The sequence below is a fragment of the Dama dama genome, chromosome 1, assembly GCF_033118175.1.
Source record: "Dama dama isolate Ldn47 chromosome 1, ASM3311817v1, whole genome shotgun sequence".
Taxonomy (NCBI): Eukaryota; Metazoa; Chordata; class Mammalia; order Artiodactyla; family Cervidae; genus Dama; species Dama dama.
In genome coordinates, this window is record NC_083681.1 from 8,803,799 (window position 1) to 8,824,047 (window position 20,249).

The following is a 20,249-nucleotide window of genomic DNA, read 5'->3' on the forward strand; positions in this document are numbered from 1 at the left end:
TTAGAACAGAACACAAAGCTGGACTCAAATATTTGAATGAGGTGAGTTCTTTTATAAAAAGATTAACAATAGGAAGTTCCAGTTAAAATAATTAATGACAAAAATGTAAATCAAGCTGCATTTAGCTTGATTAACTCAGTAAAGGGCTTCAAAAAGGCTGTGCATCTCTTTTACACAAAGGCTTCAGATTAGCAGGTTCAGAAGGAATTGTCTTCAAGGTGAAAACTGTCTGCAGATACCCTGCTTAACTGGAAATAGGCTAGCTACTTTGTTATAGTCAATATCCTGAAAATTTATTTAAATATCCTCACAATTCTTGCTCACAGGCTCCAGGCTTTGAAAACTCAAAAGACTATTTCCCAAGCACAGAGGAGCATCACTTTTGCTGCTTTACTCAAGGAGAAATCCTTGACTGAGAGATAAAATCATTTTCTCTTGAAGTTATTCGAGAAATCATGCCCTGTATCTCAGTGGAGAATGCACAGTCGTCAAACACCGTGAGTTCGTTTCAGATGGAGACGGGGAAGCCCCTGAGTTGAACCCTTATTAACGTGACATTATGGCCGTAACTGTACGTGAACATGAGGTTATCAAGATTACAGTTCCCATGGCACTGATTCCAAAGCATCGCAACACCACGAAGAAGTCTTCTATTTTTAAATAGCCATTCAAGGTTTCTCAAATGGGCAGTGAGACTAATAACAGCATCTAATTTAATGACCATTATGGGAATTAAATCAGATTGTACAAAATGACCTTAGCAGGAAGCCTGGCATGTAAATAGGGCTTCCTTTTATTATTTAATACCTTGGTGGCTCAGATGGTAAAGAATCTGCCTGCATGCAGGAGACCTGGGTTCCATCCCTAGGTGGGGAAGATCCCCTGGAGAAGGCCAAGGGAACCCACTCTAATATTCTTGCCTGGAGAATCCCATGGACAGAGGAGCCTGGTGGGCTACTCGCAAAGAGTTGGACACGACTGAGCGACTAAGCAGAGAACAGCACGCACCACACCACCACTAAACACGCTCAAGTCTCTCTGAGGGGCGGCCTTTCCCATTTCAGGTCCTGCCTCCAGCTCCACATCGAAGCCTCTCTTCACACAACTCCCAGCCCCTTCCCCACAAAAACACACCCACCCACCACAGTCGTGCCTTCCGCCACTTTGACTCAGACCGCTTCTGCCAAAGTCACCTCTTTCATTAACCCAGCAGCAAGCACGTCTAGTAATTTCTATGCAGTACAGAAAAACACATTTCATATTTTACAAAACACAGAGCTGAAATAAAATATACACAAATATTCTAAAGTCCATTAAAACCAATTTGATACATACTTTTGGTTTTAAACATAAACTTGATTCCAATTCTTTTCATTTCCTTAGACCATTGCTGTTAGAAAATTTAATAGGAAAAACATAAACAAACCAATGTTCTAAAAGAATCATAATGAATCTTATAGAAGCAAAATGCCAGATTTTCCAAGATAAAAGTTAAATTAATGAATTATTTGTTACTAACTTCCCAGGTATAATTTTAGTTGGATTATGACAAAATGAAAACCGTGCATCATCTTCTTTGAACTATAAATACAAAGCAGCTTTCATAGCTTTTATTTGGATATTTGATAATTAAAAAAATAGTTGTCAAGTAAAAATTCTAGTCAACAAATACTTGCACAATATTTGGCCTTTGAGGATGGGGAAGACGTGTAAATCCATGGCTGATTCATATCAATGTATGACAAAACCCAAAAAAAAAAAAAAAAAAGAAGTCAGACAAAAAAAAAAAAAAAAAAATTTGGCCTTTGAAAAAAGTTTAACTTCAATGTCACATATAAAACATATTCTGAGGATAAGTAAAGGTACTGATATTAAAATAAGAGCAGATAAAATGGAAACTATATGACAAGAAAGGCTCAGTCACAAATCTTGCCTTGATTTTCATTTTCTTGAATTCTTTCAAGTGTCCAACCCATCGAAGGCAAGAACAGGGTTATGGACTAGCAAAACATTTTAACACACTGTCATCATCTCCAGGGGAAGAAGGACACTTTAAGTTTCATGAGCTTTCCTAGCCAAGGAATCCTTCTGACAAAGAATTGTACCAGCCTCCCCAGCTCTGCCAGTCCCTTTCCGAAGGCTGCTTGCCGTTTGAGAAAATCTGCAGTGCAGCTTCCAGCAGTATCACGCTGACCGGCCTGCTGGGCAGGGCTGTGAGGGGTAAGGCCAGCAGGGCACCGGGCTGCAGGTCACAGCTGCTGCCGCTGCCATCTGAGCCCCGACCCAGGGCTTCAGCGAGGGGGTTAAAGCGTGGGGGCAGGGGCATGGTCTGAGACCCGGCCCACAGGCTCCAAGCCCCGACGCCAGGCTTGGGGGGCATCTTCCCAGACCGTGGGGCGGGAATGTGGGCTCAGTTGCTTCAGTCCTGTCTGACTTTTTGTGACCCCATGGACGGCAGCCCACCAGGCTCCTCTGTTCATGGGGATTCTCCAGGCAAGAATACTAGAGTGTGGGTTGCCATGCCCTCCTCCAGGGGATCTTCCCGGCCCAGGAAGCGAACCTGTGTCTCTCAATCTCCTGCGTTGGCGGGAGGTTCTTTACCCACTAATGCAGCCTGGCAAGCCCTTTTCCTACCGTGCACAAAGATGCTAATGGGTAGCTATAGCCTTGGGTGCATGTAACAAAGAAGAAAGAAGCCATACAAAATCTAAGTGACAGAGGGAAGAAGGAAGTAAACCTTTACTTAGTACCTACTCCGTATTAGAACTGCAATGTAAAAGTTTTACATGTATATTATTTCCTTTGCTGTCTTCCTCTCTATAACAAGGGGCACTGTGACTCCCAATTACACAGACGAGAAAAACAGCAGATTTAGTAAACTGCCAAATAGGAGATAGAAAAAAAATTTACAATCAGGTTTATCTTCTGTGAAAAAGGGGGAAATGTGTTAAATAATATGTACCAGCCCTAAGAAAGGTGCTTGGGTTTTATAAGTTGCTACCTTCCCGTTATTCTCAAGATAGAACAAACATTCACGGTAAGAGGTGGCTTCCCATCCAAACCACAAAAGGAAGGGGGAAACTTCAACTCTAAGGTCTCGGACACAAGAAAGCAGCAGAATAAAGCATGAGCATGTCAAAATTAATCAAACTAGGAATGAGACAGTCACTTCAGAAATGAAACTTGGAAAACTGCTGGCTTTCAATCACCAACTCCCATACATATTCATCATTAAACAAGGGTTTGGTATAGCGGGCTATTTGAATAAAATAAGTTTCTCTTATGAAAGAGGATAGAAAATAACCATCACCCATGCCCCAACTTCCTTAAAAAAATAAATACTATTTTCCATAGAAAGCTTCACCAATGCACAGGCACTACCTGTGTGCCCTGACGACAGCATTTCACTCACCCGAGGCCGAATTCATCATGTTCTGCTGCACTGGCGGGCTGGTCGGGGCGGCGACGCTCATCTGGGAGAGCATGGCCTTCCTGGGGTCCTGCCAGGTCGTCGTCTGATCTATGTGACTGAGACAAAACAGCCCCTGCGTTAGATAACACCGACGAGGCCCTACAAACAGCAGCCTCGCTTATCAAAACAGGTTCGCTGGATGAACTAGCAGGCAAAGGATTCTAAGCAAGCTCTGTGAAAGCAGTCTTACCACCTCACTGCCCTCACCCTTCCTCTGCAAACTTTTGTCATCCTTCTATCACTGAACTTTCTGCTCTTAGGTTTTATAAGTGCAAAATCTGAAAGTTATATCTGAAATTTTAAGCGAAGGGAACCCATTTTCACCTAGTAGACAATTATCTGCCAAAATTTAAAGTTGAAATGTGATTTACAAATCATCTATAGTAGTCATATAAGCTAAATGCAAAATTCTTTAGGGACTCACCCATTTTTTCCTCCCAAAGCTATAAATGCCAATTAACCATATAATTTGAAGACCTAAAACACTTTACACTGAACAAAACACAAAAAGATTAAACATTCTTATTATACTATATACTCCAAAGCCAAAACAGAAATACAAACTAAGTTTTGATTGTCTCCTGTTGACTACTGAAGGACCTTTTCATTTGCTAAACAAAACATGCAAACATTTTCTATGTACTATTAACTTACTACACAATGTCTAATACATATGCATATGGACATCTCTATCTAAAAAACTGGGGATTAAAAATAGCTAAAAATTACATGAATAAGAAACTACAAGGCATCTTGCACAGTATTTGGTTTATGAGCATGCAAAAAAAATATTAGCTTTCATCTTCGAGCAAAGTATAATTACTTCAGTGAAAGAAAAAAAAATTTAAACCCATGAAACCACCTGAAATCTATCTTGAAGAAATAGAGAAGTACTCAAAGATCTATGCCAAGTTCTCTTCTGTATAATTTATAAAAGCCAGATAACATCTAATGAAAGGGACTAATTAAATATTGCTACACATGATGTACTGTACTGCAGATATTGAAAATATTTTAGAATAATATTTAATAGCATAGAAAATATTAATAATACAGATTATAGCAGAGCATACAGATTATTAGTTTCTATGCTATTAAATATTATTCTAAAATATTTTCAATATATAGTACATCATATGTAACAATATTTAACTAGTCCCTTTCATTATATGTTATCTGGCTTTCAATTTTTGGGCTTCCCTGATAGCTCAGCTGGTAAAGAATCCGCCTGCAGTTCAGGAGACTCTGGTTCAATTCCTGGGTCAGGAAGATCCGTTAGAGAAGGGGTAAGCTACCCATCATAGTATTCTGGCCTGGAGAATTCCAAGGACTGTATAGTCCATGGGGTTGCAAACAGTCAGACACGACTGAGAGACTTTCAGTCACTCAGAGATTTTTTAAAGTAGACTGTAAAATAGTATGTATAGCATGAAGCTAATTGTTTAAACCTGTGTGCTGAAAGCACATGGGAAGGATACACATCAAAATGTTTCTTTTTAATGAATTTTTACTGGAGTATATCTGCTTTATAATATTGTATTAGTTTCTTCCATAGAGCAAAGTGAATCAGCTATACCTTCTAACATCAGAATGTTTTAACAGTGTTTCTCTCTAGATGGCAAAATTACAGAACTTTGCTTAATAATAGGAAAACCTAGAAAGACAGTCATGGGCTCACTATCTTTGAAAAGGGTGTGGAAGGACATTAGAAATAAGGGTTATTTTTTTAAAAAACTCAGATCATTTTTTCTATGGCTGTTTAAATTTCAAATCTGATTTCTCTCTTCTTGAATCATCCCCATGATACTCAGGTAAATGGTAAGGAAATGACACCCTGTGATTAATTTTCTTGAAACCCGAATGCTCTCTCATCAATAATGTTATCTGATCAATAACACAGGGGTCAAGGCTCTGACTAGTGCTGTGCTGTGATTAGTCGCTCAGTCCTGTCCGAATCTTTGTGATCCCACGGACTGAAGCCCACCAGGCTCCTCTGTCCATGGGGATTCTCCGGGCAAGAATACTGGAGTGGGTTGCCACGTGCTCAGGCTAGAACAGACCTTAGGTATTATCTCCTGGAGATGGAAGAATCCTTCTTCCTAAGGAAGGAGAAAGAAGAGGAAAACAGAGGGGGTAAAAAAACGTGAAAAATTTCTACACTTGGGAATAACAATAATACCTGACAATTGAATGTTATTACACACTAACTAACAATGCTAAGAGAAAATATTTAACTGAGTATACAGTCTCTCAAATATTGCCTTACCGGCACTTCTTTACCAGTCATAGGCGGTTTTCAGCACTTGCACTAGCATTGCTCAGGTCTAGACAATACAGGTAAAACCTTGTTCAAGTCTGGATATGTAAACAGCTCATTCCAAGAGGTCACGTGCCTGTCAAGCCCAGTAACAGCTAACTTCTTCCATCCTTCAGTGAGTCAGTGAACAAACTAAACCATAAAATGTTTTCTAGATAGCCTCGTGCTTACAAAGCAGCGCACATGGTAATTAATACAGTCACACTGAGGAAAGAGATCTGAAACCCGTAAGACGACCAAATGCAGGGACTGCTCTGCGTCTCATCGCCTGTTATAACGCTAAGAAACCAGGGAAAGTGGCCAGGGATTGATCAGTAGCAGTGAAGTCGCTCAATCGTGTCCGACTCTGCGACCCCATGGACTGCAGCCTACCAGGCTCCTCCATCCATGGGATTTTCCAGGCAAGAGTACTGGAGTGGGGTGCCATTGCCTTCTCTAGGGGATCTTCCCGACCCAGGGATCGCGTTGTAGGCAGACGCTTTTACCGTCTGAGCCACCAGGGAAGTCATTATTACTAGCTCTTAAATTTCAATGAAATTTGTAGCACCTGCCCACTCCTTGTCTCCAGTACTTCTGAAAATGTTATATTTGTAAGGGGTAAAAGACAAGGATTTTAACTGCTGAAGGTTTTCTGATATCTAACAGCTGGGTTTCTCTGAAAACTAACCAATGACATAAATCACATTAATCCTTCATAACTAGACTGAAGTCCACCAGACGGTTTAGGAAGACCCTATTCCTATGACTAGTGGGACAGCAAATCCTCCCAGACAGAGTAGCCAATCCATAAATCTGGTCTTAAGGTTTTCATCTCCTTTAAACAAATTAGGCTTTTAAATATAATGCAGAGAATGTATAGCTTCACTGCTCTTCAGAGTGACTATTTTGCTGAAATGCTACCAAGTGTACAAATGCTAAAATTTCTTTTCCTAAAAACGTTTCTGTTGAACCTCAGTAAGCTGGTCTAGAGAGGTACAGAGCTATTCTATGCTACTTCAGCAAATGTTTCACTTACTCAAAAAAGATCTACTTTTCTTTAAGGAATAAATATGCCATCATCTAAACTGTCCCAAATATAAAAGTCTAAGTGCCTGAAGAACTATGGACAGAGGTTCGTGACATTGTACATGAGGCAGTGATTAAAACCATGCCCAAGAAAAAGAAATGCGAAAAGGCAATATACCTGTCTGAGGAGGACTTACAAATAGCTGAGAAAAGAAGAGAAGCGAAAGGCAAAGGAAAAAAGGAAAGATATTCCCATCTGAATACAGAGTTCCAAAGAAAAGAAGGGAGAGATACGAAAGTCTTCCTCATTGATCAATTCAAAGAAATAGAGGAAAACTATAGAATGGAAAAGACTAGAGATCCCTTCAGGAAAATCAGAGATATCAAGGGAACATTTCATGCAAAGATGGGCTCAATAAAGGACAGAAATGGTATGGACCTAACAGAAGCAGAAGATATTAAAAACAGGTGGCAAGAATACACAGAAGAACTGTACAAAAAAAAAAAAAAATCATAATAACCCAGATAACCACGATGGTGTGATCACTCACCTAGAGCCAGACATCCTGGAATGTGAAGTCAACTGGGCCTTAGGAAGCATCACTATGAACAAACCTAGTGGAGGTGATGGCATTCCAGCTGAGCTATTGAAAATCCTAAAAGATGATGCTGTTAAGGTGCTACACTCAATATGCCAGCAAATTTGGAAAACTCAGCAGTGGCCACAGGACTGGAAAAGGTCAGCTTTCATTCCAATCCCAAAGAAAGGCAAAGCCAAAGAATGCTCAAACTACTGCACAACTGACTGCACTCATTTCACGATAGCAAAGTAATGCTCAAAATTCTCCAAGTCAGGCTTCAACAGTACATGAACCAAGAACTTCCAGACGTTCAAGTTGGATTTAGAAAAGAGAGAGGAACCAGAGATCAAATCGCCAACATTCGCTGGATCATAGAAAGAGCAAGAGAATTACAGAAAAACATCTGCTTCATTGACTATGCTAAAGCCTTTGACTGTGTGGATCACAATAAACTGTGGAAATTTTTTTTAAAGAGATGGGAATACCAGACGACTTTACCTGCCTCCTGAGAAACCTGTATGCAGGTCAAGAAGCAACAGTTTAAACCAGACATGGAACAATGGACTGGTTCAAAATTGGGAAAGGAGTATGTCAAGGCTGTACATCGTCATTCTGTTTGTTTAACTTATATGCAAAGTACATCATGGGAAATGCTGGGCTGGATGAAGCACAAGCTTGAATCAAGACTGCCAGGAAAAATATCGATAACCTCTAATTTGCAAATGACACCACCCTTGTGGCAGAAAGCGAAGAGAAACTAGAGAACCTCTTGATGAAAAGTGAAAGAGGCGAGTGAAAAAGCTGGCTTAAAACTCAATATTCAAAAAACTAAGATTAGGGCATCCAGTCCCATCACTTCATGGCAAATAGATGGGGTAACAATGGAAACGGTGACAGATTTTATTTTCTTGGGTTCCAAAATCACTGCAGATGGTGACTAAAGCCACAAAAATAAAAGACACTTGCTTCTTGGAAGAAAAGCTATGACAAACCTAAACAGTGTATTAAAAAGCAGACACATTACCTTGCCAACAAAAGGTCCATCTAGTCAAAGTTATGGTTTTTCCAGTGGTCATGTATGGATGTGAGAGTTGGACCATAAAGAAGACTGAATGTCAAAGAACTGATGCTTTTGAGCTGTGGTGTTGGAGAAGACTCTTGAGAGTCCCCTGGACTGCAAGGAGATCCAACCAGTCAATCCTAAAAGCAATCAATCCTGAATAGTCATTGGAAGGACTGATGCTAAAGCAGAAGCTCCAGTACTTTGGCCATCTGATGCAAAGAGCCGATTGATTAGAAAAGACCCTGATGATGGGAAAGCTTGAAGGCTGGAGAAGAGGATGACAGAGGATGAGATGGTTGGATGGCACCATTGACTTGATGGACATGAGCTTGAGTAAACTCCTGGAGATGGTGAAGGACAGGGAGGCCTGGTGTGCTGCAGTGCATGGGTTACAAAGAGTCACCACTGAGAAACTGAACAACAACAGTAACAAACTGTCCCAACTATAAAAGCATGTAACCATTTAGATGCCAAAAGGAACAGGAAACGAAATTAACTTTAGAATTTTTGTCTTCACTTATTCTAGTTTTCCTTTTTACCACAAGAATAAGAATCTTTATAAAAAACATTTCATACAACAAAGAAGTATTTTTTGTTAAGAAATTTTGCTCCTCCACCAGGTATCTGCATGGGACTTTCCTTCATCTCCTCTGATATTTGCTCAAACGTCTTATCCTCAGAGAGGATTTCTGTAGTCATGTCATTTAAAATCCACCCTATTTAAACTCTACTCCTTCACTTTATTTTTGTTTGATTATCTTTTATCATCATCTGACACATAATATACTTATTGTATTCATCTATTTTCTCCAACAAGCTCCAGAGGAAAAGGCACTTTTACTTATTTTGTTAACTACCGTTCTTCAATGATTAGTAGAGTGCTTGATAAACATTTGTCAATGAATTAATGAAAACTTTTTCCTTTCTGACCTAAGGACTCAAACTGTCTCCCAAAGTCCTTGCAGTCTTAAAGACTAACCTTATCAACACCCATCTTCTTTTCCAAAAATGTAATCACAGGCAAATACTACAGACCCACTCGAAATCGCAATAAGGAGATTACTGGTAACACTGGCAAGAGCAGATTCAGGGGCGTGATGAGGGTCGAGTCAATAGGAGGTAAGAAAATCCACTTATGAAGGGGTATGAATTTTTGTTCTTTTCAGGAAGTGTTTAAGTGTGATTGAAAACAGAGTGGCTGAAGATTTGCTCAGGGAGCATTTGAAGAGTTCCAGCCATCCATCAGAGCGTGAGAAGGGCAGGTGTAGACACGGCGTCCACTGCGCCGGGAGGTGGGGGAGGAGGGGCAAGGCAGGGCAAATAATTTCATGGTTGGTCAGCTCATCGCATTCCAGTGTGATGGCTTCTTTCTCTTACTGAAAGATCTATCATCACGAGGATTAAAGAGGGTGTACCTCCACTATGCAAATAGAAAACTGAGGGAACGAGGACTTCCTTGGAGGTCTAGTGGTTAAGAATCCGCCTGGTAATGCAGGGGACACGGGTTCAATCCCCGACTGGGGAACTAGGACCCCACATGCCCCACCACAACTGCAGCCCATGCAAACTGGAGCCTGTACACAACAACGGGAGTCTGCGCGTGCCACTGAAGGGCCGAGCCTGCCCCACGGAGACCCAGCATGCAGCAAGCAAGGCCTGACCCAGCCGAGTAAGTGAACAAACACTGAAAAAAGAGACCGAGGCGCATGGACACAGTCACACAGCCAGTCCACAGCAGGACGGCACGGTGCCCAGGAGTTCTGAAAGCAATTTCCGTACTAGAAATACACATGAAAAGGACATGACTTAAAAACATAAATCTTTGCAATATACACTGAAAAACAAATAGACTGCATAAATGCTGAAGAGGGAATATAATGGCATGGTACTGAAGACTCAATAAAAGATGACAAAATATTAAGAAACACAATTTCTATTACTACTGGAATATAACCTTCTTGAAGAAAGTGCACCTGGGAGACTGCCTGGTATATAGTTCAGTCGCTCAGTCGTGTCCAACTCTTTGCGACCCCATGAATCGCAGCACTCCAGGCCTCTCTGACCATCACCAACTCCCAGAGTTTATTCAAACTCATGTCCATCGAGTCAGTGATGCCATCCAACCATCTCATCCTCTGTCATCCCCTTCTCCTCCTGCCCCCAATCCCTCCCAGCATCAGGGTCTTTTCCAATGAGTCAACTCTTCGCATGAGGTGGCCAAAGTATATAGTAGGGCTCAGTAAACATGTAAACGGCATAAACACTAAAGCAGTGTGCATTATTTAAGAATGTAGGTAAGTAAGAGTTCACATAAATGCTCATCTGAGAAACAGGTGAAAAGAATTTTCACTTAAACTGAAGATTCTAAAAAATGTCAAATTAAAAATAACAGAACCAAAATATATAAACCAAGGAGATAAAATTAAGAAAAACTCATAAAACAGTATTTTCAGAGTTAAATGTATGAGTACTTATATATAACATAGAAAATAGTTTAAAATTTAGTTTATCTTGTTCCTAAGAATAGTCTAGCTGCTAAACCTACTGTGAAAGTGAAAGTCACTTAATCGTGTCTGAATCTTTGTGACTCCATGGACTGTAGCCTGCCAGGCTCCTCTGTCCATGGAATTCTCCAGGCAAGGATACTGGAGTGGGTAGCCATTCCCTTCTCCAGGGGATCTTCCCAACCCAGGGCTCCAAACCCAGGTCTCCTGCATTGCAGGTGGATTCTTTACCAGCTGAGCCACAAAGGAAGCTTGTGGGTACCCTATCCCTTCCCTAGCGGATCTTCCCGACCCAGGAATCGAATCAGGGTCTCCTGCACTGCAAGCAGATTCTTCACCAACTGAGCTATCAGGGAAGCCTTACTACAGGAAAATAATGTGTGAAATTCTCTAGCCCCTTCAAGGTATGTAAATAAATTAGTTTCTGCTATTATTCTGGAAAAGGAAAGGTGACTGAATTTATGACCAAGATATGACCTTACTCTAGAGCAGTTATAGCTGGGAAACAGTGACCCTCTCAAAAGTCTGGACTGATGAAACATAAGCAGCTGTACTTTGACCAAGGTCTGATCTCTCCAGTGTATGCAGAGCCATCCCCTATTGGCTTTAGTCTTTTACTTTATATTGCAGAATCTGGCCTTACGTATTGGATGCCTTAGTAGAATGCATATAGACACAAAAAGGGCAGAAATCCAAAGTGAATTATTAGTACTATTGACTTTTCGCATAATCCCACAAAAGTTAATTGAGGCTACAGTATGCAGAAATATTTGAAGATCTTTCTGTCCTCCTATGAGAAGTAAACCTTATGAAACTTAAGCGTGGGCAAGGAACATATGGAATTCTGATCTTATAAAGAAGAACATTACCATCACATCTTCAAATTCGAAGCGGGAAAACCGTAAGAACATGAAATGCTGCCTGAAGCTACAGCGGGGAGACTCATCCCCCCAGGACCGGTGTTCAACAGCAAAGATGATACTGTGTGACTGTTCTATGAGTCTCTCACAAAAGGTGAACAAAATAATCATTTCCTACAGTGTATTAAGATTAAGTGATATGCCCAAGGACAGCCAACGAGTATGCAGTAGAAATGGGATTTAAACTCAGGAATGAATTGATACAAAAATCTGTATTCTTTGAACCATTATCAGAATTTCTCTTCTGCTGTGAGAGTATTGTCAGTATTGTTTAGATTTCTTAAAACTAACCTCTACATCACCAACCTTCCCTCCTCCAATCCCTGTAATAATTAAGTACAAGGAGACAAAAATCTCTGCAACAACACTCAGTAGACCAAACACCCAATCACACAAAGCCAGGATTAAAATACATGTTTTTAGCTTCTAACTCAGTGCCCTTTTCAGTTTACCTTACTGATCACTAAATAGGAAAAGATTTTCTAAAATGATAATCTGACACTCTACAGAATAAAATCTTTCCAGGGAATGTAATTTAAGGAGAGAATCAGAATTCTTTTACATGCTTCCTCGTTCAATCCCGGGTGGTTAAGAATCCGTCTCCCAGTTCAGCGAGTGCGGGTTTGATCCCTGGCCTGGGAACTAAGATCCCACAGACCACGGGGCAATTAAGCTATAACTACTGAGCCCATGCGCCACAACTAGGGAAGTCCACACGCTCCAATGAACACCCAGGGCAGCCCCAGAAAAAAGGCTATTCCAGGACAAGCAGATGAGCTCTGCAATGGGAACCAAAGTTGTCTTTGGTAAAATGCACAGTCATTAGAGATGCTGGTGCTTGGTTAACTGATGGCATTGGTGAAGACATAAACTGGTTATGGAATATGAGGCCTCCATTTCTAATCTTCTAATCTGGTGGTTTGTAGCTCTGCAGTGACACTGGTTTTTCTCTTTCTTATTTTGTTTCCTACTTTGGAAACAAGATTATTGGCACTGGTATAAATTAAGATACAGGTATGATAACCTGCAAGTTGCTTCCCTATCTAAACATAGCGTTCTCTTGTTATAACATAGGGTCTAATCTTCTGAGAAAGTACTGGTTTTAAGGACTTCTGTTAAATCATTCTGCAGAATCTACTAAAAGTAACTGTCCCTATTATTTACGTCAACAGATACTGTCACAATGGCACATAAACAACTGTTTTAAGAAGAGCAGTGAACCAATTTTAGAAGTGGTTCATGGAGAGATAGCTTAGATAGCATGTGTGACTTTATAAATTCCTCATTGCAAATTAACTGTTATCAATATTATATAATCAACAGCTATATAAGCGTCTTCATCTTCGACTACACAGAATATAATCAATCTGATTTAAGAAATGACCGTCTGGTGATGTCCATGAATAGAGTCATCTCCTGCAGGAGTTTGCTATGACCAGCTTATTCTCTTGGCAAAACTCTGTTAGCCTTTGCCCTGCTTCATTTTGTACTCCAAAGCCAAACTTGCCTGTTACGCCAGGAATCTCTTGACTTCCTACTTTTGCATTTCAGTCCCTTATGATGAAAAGGACATCTTTTTTTGGTCTTCGTTCTATAAGGTCTTTTAGGTCTTCTTCGGCATCAGTGGTTGGGGCATAGACTTGGATTGCCGTGATGCTGAACGTCTGCACTGAAAATGAACTGAGCTCCTTCTGTTATCACTGAGACGGCACCCAGGACTGCATTCCGGGCTCTCTGCTGGCTCTGAGGGCCACTCCATTTCTTCTACCTGAATCCTGCCCGTGGTAGTAGACCTAATGGCCATCTGAGTTAAATTCACCCATTCCAGTCCACTTTAGTTCACTGACTCCTAAAATGTCGATGTTCACTCTTGCCATCTCCTTGACCATGTAAAATTTACCTTAATTCATGGATCTAACATTCCAGGTTCCTATGCAATATTGTTCTTTGCAGCATCGGACTTCCTCAGAATCTACTAAAAGTACCTGTCCCTATTCTTTTCTTCAACAGATATTGTCACAATGGCACATAAACCACCACCACCAGACACATCACAATTGATGTCATTTCTGCTTTGGCCCGGCCTCTTCATTCTTTCTGGAGGTATTTCTCCTCTCTCAACTGGTATCATATTGAAAAGCTACCAACCTGGAGGGTAGCTGGTAGCTCATCTTCTGCTGTCATCTCTTGTTGCTTTTCACACTGTTCATGGGGTTCTTGAAGCAAGAATACTGAAGCGGTTTGCCATTCCCTTCTCCAGTGGACCACGTTTTGTCAGAACTCTTCACCATGACCCGTCCATCTTGGGTGGCCCTACATGGCATAGCTCATGGTTTCACTGAGCTACACAAGGTTGCGATCCATGTGATCACTTTGGTTAGCTTTGTGCAAGCTTCCTGATGGAAGGAACTGGCTGTGGGGAATATATCTACTTCTGCTTTATTGACTACGCTAAAGCCTTTGACTGTGTGGATCTCAAATTTGTGGAAAGTTCATGAAGAGATGGGAATACCAGACAACCTTACCTATCTCCTAAGAAACCTGCAGGTCAAGAAGCAACAGTTAGAACCGAACATGGAACAAAGGACTGGTTCAAAATTGGGAAAGGAGTAGGTCAAGGCTGTATATTCTCACCCTGCTTATTTAACTTATATGCAGAGTACATCATGTGAAATGCTGGGCTGGATGAATCACAAGCTGGAGCCAAGACTGCAACATCAACAGCCTCAGATATTCCTGAAGGTAAAAGAGGAGAATCAAAAAGCTGGCTTAAAACTCAGCATTCAAAAAATCAAGATCACAGTATGTGGTCCCATCACTTCATGGCAAATAGATGAGGAAAAGTGGAAACAGTGACAGATTTTATTTTCTTGGGCTCCAAAATCACTGCGAATGGTGACTGCAGCCTTGAAATTAAAACACGCTTACTCCTTGGAAGAAAAGCTAAGACAAACCAAAACAGCATATCAAAAAGCATAAACATCATTTTGCCAACAAAGTGATATATCACTATATCACATAGTCAAAGCTATGGTTTTTCCAATAGTCATGTAGAGGTGTGAGAACTGGACCATAAAGAAGTCAGAGTGCCGAAGAATTTGATGGTTTCAAAGTGTGGTGCTGGAGAAGACTCTTGAGAATTCCTTGAACAGCAAGGAGATCAAACCAGTCAATCCTAAAGGAAATCAGCCCTGAATATTCACTGGAAGGACTGATGCTGAAGCTCCAGTACTCTGGCCACCTGATGCGAAGATGTGACTCACTGGAAAAGACCCTGATGCTGGGAAAGATCGAGAGCAGAAGGGGACGACAGAGGATGCAATGGTTGGATGGCATCACCGACTCAATGGACGTGAGCTTGAGCAAACTGTGGAAGATATTGAAGGACAGGGAGGCCTGGCGTGCTGCAGCCCATGGGATCGCAGAGTCAGACACGACTGAGCGACTGCTCAGCAGCAGGGTACCAGTGAGGTGCCCTCACGAGCAGTCCACTGGGTTGCAGAGTCAGACAAAAGCTGGTGAGTGAAGAACAACAATATCAACTTAATGTAAACATCTGTTTCTTTTGAGACATCTGCTATATTTCTTGAGACTACTCTTTTTTCTCCAGTAATCTCTTCCCCAACTGGCCCACAAAATACTTAATTTCTACCTAACCTTCTCAAGACCCAGATCCTTCATTTCAGAATTCTCCTCTATGGAACAGTAAGAAAAAGCACACATGGATTCAAATTCCAGTCTCAAATGTGTCAATGACAAACTGGGTTGTACAGGCAGGTCGTTTTATCAAATGGTTTCATCTTCATTAAAATAAGACTGACATATTTACTTACTTGTCATGGTTTTGAAGAATAAATTTAGCAGCATATAAAAAAAGCATCTAGGATTGTGGTTCCTGGTATACAAAAAGCCCTCAAATATTTTTCTTGATTTCAGTCAGTCAGTTCAGTTGCTCAGTCATGTCTGACTCTTTACAACCCCATGGACTGCAGCACGCCAGGCTTTCCTGTCCCTTACCATCCCCCAGGGCTTGCTCAAACTCATGTCCATCACGTCGGTGATGCCATCCAACCATCTCATCCTCTGTCGTCCCCTTCTCCTCCTGCCCTCAATCTTTCCCAACATCAGGGTCTTTTCAAATGAGTCAGCTCTTCGCATCAGGGGGCCAAAGTATTGGAGCTTCAGCTTCAGCATCCAGTGAATATTCAGGACTGTTTTCCTTTAGGATGGACTGGTTGGATCTTCTTGCAGTCCAAGGGACTCTCAAGAGTCTTCTCCAACACCACAGTTCAAAAGCATCAAAAGTATTTCTGACTTCATTTCTGTGCTAGTTCAAAACAGGAAAAACTTCATAGTAGACAGATAAAGTCAAGAGAATATTTAAGAATGAGATGAGTTTGGTTAAGTGAGAATGACAGATTCAGGGCTTTAAGAACTCTGAAAAAGAGTTTAGTTTTCCTCTGATAGGTGATGAAGAGATGTAGTACACACAGGTTTTGGGGCAGAAAACAAAATGCCTCTGGACCCGAAGTTCAGTCTGCACATATCTATCTGCTTAGAGTAAGAATGAACTAGAAAAGGAACTGTGCAAGCACAATCATACTGGCTCTGAGGGAAGAGCAGCTAAGTGATTTGAAAGTAAAAGAAAAATGCCATCCGTATAAGCAAGTATCTTAAAATACTGTTAAAAATCACTCTAATTTTAGCTTAAGTCATTAAGGTGGTAAACTTTATCCACCTAAACCAAGGGCAAAGAAGATGCTACATTTCTTATGAATGAGGCAAAGCCCATCCCAACAAATTCTAAGGTGCTCTTCAAATTCGTTCTTGTACATTTTATCTATCACATACTAAATCCATAAGCTTTACTTAAGGAATAAAGAGCAACATAATGGGAAATGAGTTTTATAGTGATAGAAAAATACTGATGACTTTTCTTATCTCTATCCTAAAAATTTAGAATAACTTTATGTTATGCACTAGTGAAAGTATTAAGAGAACTAAGCTAACGTAGTTTAGCAAAATAATTTTAGTGATCAACATTAACACCGATAAAAGTTGAACACCTCAAGGAATGGATATCTAACAACTTCTCATGGCCCTGCTCTGTAAGAGCGTGGGCCTTGAGGGCTGCCCTGGTGGCCAGTGGTTGAGACTCTGGGCTTCCACTGCAGGGGGCACAGGGTCCATCCCCGCCCAGGAAACGAAGATACTGCATGCCACGCGGCGTGGCCAAGAAATTGAAGAAAACGGAGTGCGGGCCTTGAGCCAGCAGAATTGACAAAACTTTGGCAGAAAGCCTCAGGCTCTGTCCAACGCGCTGATTAAGAATCTGTGGGTTAACAAGATCCATAGGAGATTTGTGAGCTCATTATAGTTTGAGAAACACTGCCTTAGACACTACTTTGAGACTGGATCACCTACGCTGTGTTTTAAGGATGACTAATGCCTGGAGGGTAAATATTTTGTATACATGAAGAGCTATATAGTTTAGATATTACACTTAAAGCAAAACCAATAGCCTGTGGTAAAAACTCAATCCTCAGTTTGCACCATCCCTGCAGAAGGGCACAATGACATGCACCCGTTCCCGACTGCAGCAGTGAGGCGCCCCTCACATCACGAGGAGAGCGCACGCTACTGTCTGCATGGCTGGCTGCACTGGTCGTAGTGTTTCCTACCCCTTCACGCCGACTCTTAATTCAAAACAAAACAAAGTGCTGCAGCTTTTCAAAAACTGATTTGGTGCTGTATGACACATTTTTATTTAAAGCAACAACTCTCAATTTAGAAACTGGGGAAAGGGTATTTTTGGTTATCACAGTCATAAGCATCTAATGGGGAGAGAGTACTGGATGCTAGGTTTCCTGTAATGCAGTAGATGGTCTCCCAGCATTTCTGAATGTCATGCCAGACATTCATGTATATAAAAATCCAAATTTAATACAAAACTCCATTTTATACACAAAGTATGTTTTGTACAATTTTAATTATATACCAAACTTTTCTGGAAAGCAATCAATTATACTTAGTTTTGTTTGGAAATCTGTTAATACTATATTCTTTTTGGATAATCACATCATCACAGCAATGCCCCCTGGTATTTTAGTTACCAACTCAGTACAACTGGTCTTTATTCAAAACTGCCAAGTTCACGGCAATTTTAGATACAGATATAGGCACCTGACTACTTTATTAGAGCTTCGGGTATATTAGAATGCCCAAGCATTTATAGGGCTTCCCTGGTGGCTCAGACAGTAAAGAATCTGCCTGCAACGCAGGAGACCTGGGTTTGATCCCCAGGTTGGGAAGATCCCCTGGAGAAGGGAATGGTTACCCACTCCAGTACTCTTGCCTGGAGAATTCCATGGACAGAGGAGCCTGGTGGGATACAGTTCACAGGGTCACAAAGAGTTGGACACGATTGAGCGACTGACACAGACGAAAATCTCTAAGTTAATATCTGTGTTGTTTGATCATAAATTACTTTATTTCTCCTCCATATTGCATACATTTGATATAATGCTAACTTTTAAAAATTATGTATGTAGTTACATAAAAATTTTACTTTAGGATGATAATAAACACTTTCCGAAATATTTCTTACTAAAAGAGACTGATGGGATTGATAGAGATAAAAACCATTGCATTTAGAGACCATAAACTATAAACAGCATTTTTAGCTTAAGTCTAAGATGTCTGTTCCATCAGATTATGAATTTCTGGAGGGCAAATGATCTCACTCTCCCTCCCATTCTACATTTTAATGAACACAGTGCTCTGCATAAATACTCACTACTAACTCCTCTGATGAGTTTAAAGCTTATTCTACTGGGTTATTTTTTAACCACCAAGTAATATCTGTGACCTAAATCCTAAATGGGTTCAACTGCAATGGAGGGTGTGGCATATTTGTGAGAAACAAATAAGTTAGATGTTGAGAATAAAGATAAAATCCTGCCCCCAAGACTCTTAAGTAATGAGAAATAAACACTAATATTTCAAGATAAGGCGTTAAGGGTAACAATGTAGTTATACACAGTAAGAACAAAATGGTGGTTTACAACATCCTGGATTTTAGGTGGAGAAAAGATGTCAGAGAAGGAGTTAAATGTCCTCGCAAGCCCCAGTAAAATACCTGCAATCTCTGTTAAAATCTAGAACTAATACCAGTAAAATGAAGCTGCCATAAACTTATAAACTTAAGGCTAATTATATAATTTGTATGGTTTACTCCCTTTTCATACTCCACTTTTGAAAAAGTTTTCTTCTCAACTATAAAACCACTTTTTTACAAAATCCCAGCAGTGTAGTCCTAAATTGTTTGTATAGTTACCTAACAAATTGGTTCTTTTCAACTTTGCCAAGATTCTGTGACATTAGATGGCACAAATTGGTCATAAGAATTTAACAACATAATTTACAAACTAAACCAATAGAAATTTTAAAAAATTACATCTGACAAATCTTTAATCTCCTAACACACCTTTCAGACCCTGTGTTGCAACAGAGGAAAACAAAACAAAAAAAGGGTTTTTTTTTTTTTTTGGCAATAGTGACTTGCTCTGATAGATCCTTTGATAAAATGCGTCTTTGTGAATTTATCTTTTGTTGCTTGGGCTTATAAATCAAGGACATTGTGGGAACTGCTGGAAGTTCCTACTTCTTTCCAATAAAGGTAAACAAAGATGAAATGAGAGAAGTGTGCTTGCTTTCATGCTTATAGATATCTGGGCCACCAAACCATCACAATTCTTTAAGAATGTAAGAAACTTTGTACTTAAAAGTGTATGCAAGACCACAAAACCTAAGTATCTAATGAGAAGACAAGTGACCAAACCAAAGGATTCTTTTTATCAAACAAAGCTGACTTTTGAGAAACAACAAAAAATAAGAAAACTGGATAACCAGGAATAACACAAAGTAGATATGAAAAATGTTTTCATTTAAAAATTGTTACTGCTGTCAGGCCCTCAAAATACTATGATGGCAGGGCTGGTTCTAAAATTCAGAAGAGCGGGCAGTCAGCCCAGATTTATTGCTCACTTATCAAGCCAATGTTTGTTGTGCAAGTGTTATTTATAGAGTCACATGCTAGAGGCTGTTCCCAAGCTAGCTAAACCTACACGCCTAATTGACCCTAGGAACAATGATACATTGTTCAACCTAATCCTTCTATGAGCTAGTTTCTAAGCCACAACCATATGCTTTTTACATTTGTACATATCTACCACGAACTATTTTTAGAATCTTCAAAAATTCAGAGATACGCATATACTATCATTGCTTGATAAGGATGAGAAAACTTACAGATTTCACTTATACTACAACATAGTATTTATAATGAATTTAAATTAATATCTTATATTTAACTGGACAATCACTAA

At 40.3% G+C, this 20,249-nt stretch overlaps 1 protein-coding gene across 8 annotated transcripts in view; it reads right to left on the minus strand.

Moving 5' to 3' along the window:
• The window catches only part of YAP1 (Yes1 associated transcriptional regulator), a 126,685-nt gene that overhangs the window by 61,890 nt on the left and 44,546 nt on the right, over positions 1 to 20,249 (minus strand). For all 8 annotated transcript variants that reach the window (XM_061143417.1, XM_061143445.1, XM_061143407.1 and 5 more), the window contains exon 3: positions 3,413 to 3,528. In XM_061143417.1, coding sequence (XP_060999400.1) covers positions 3,413 to 3,528 — 116 coding nt within the window. The remainder of the gene's footprint in view (positions 1 to 3,412; positions 3,529 to 20,249) is intronic.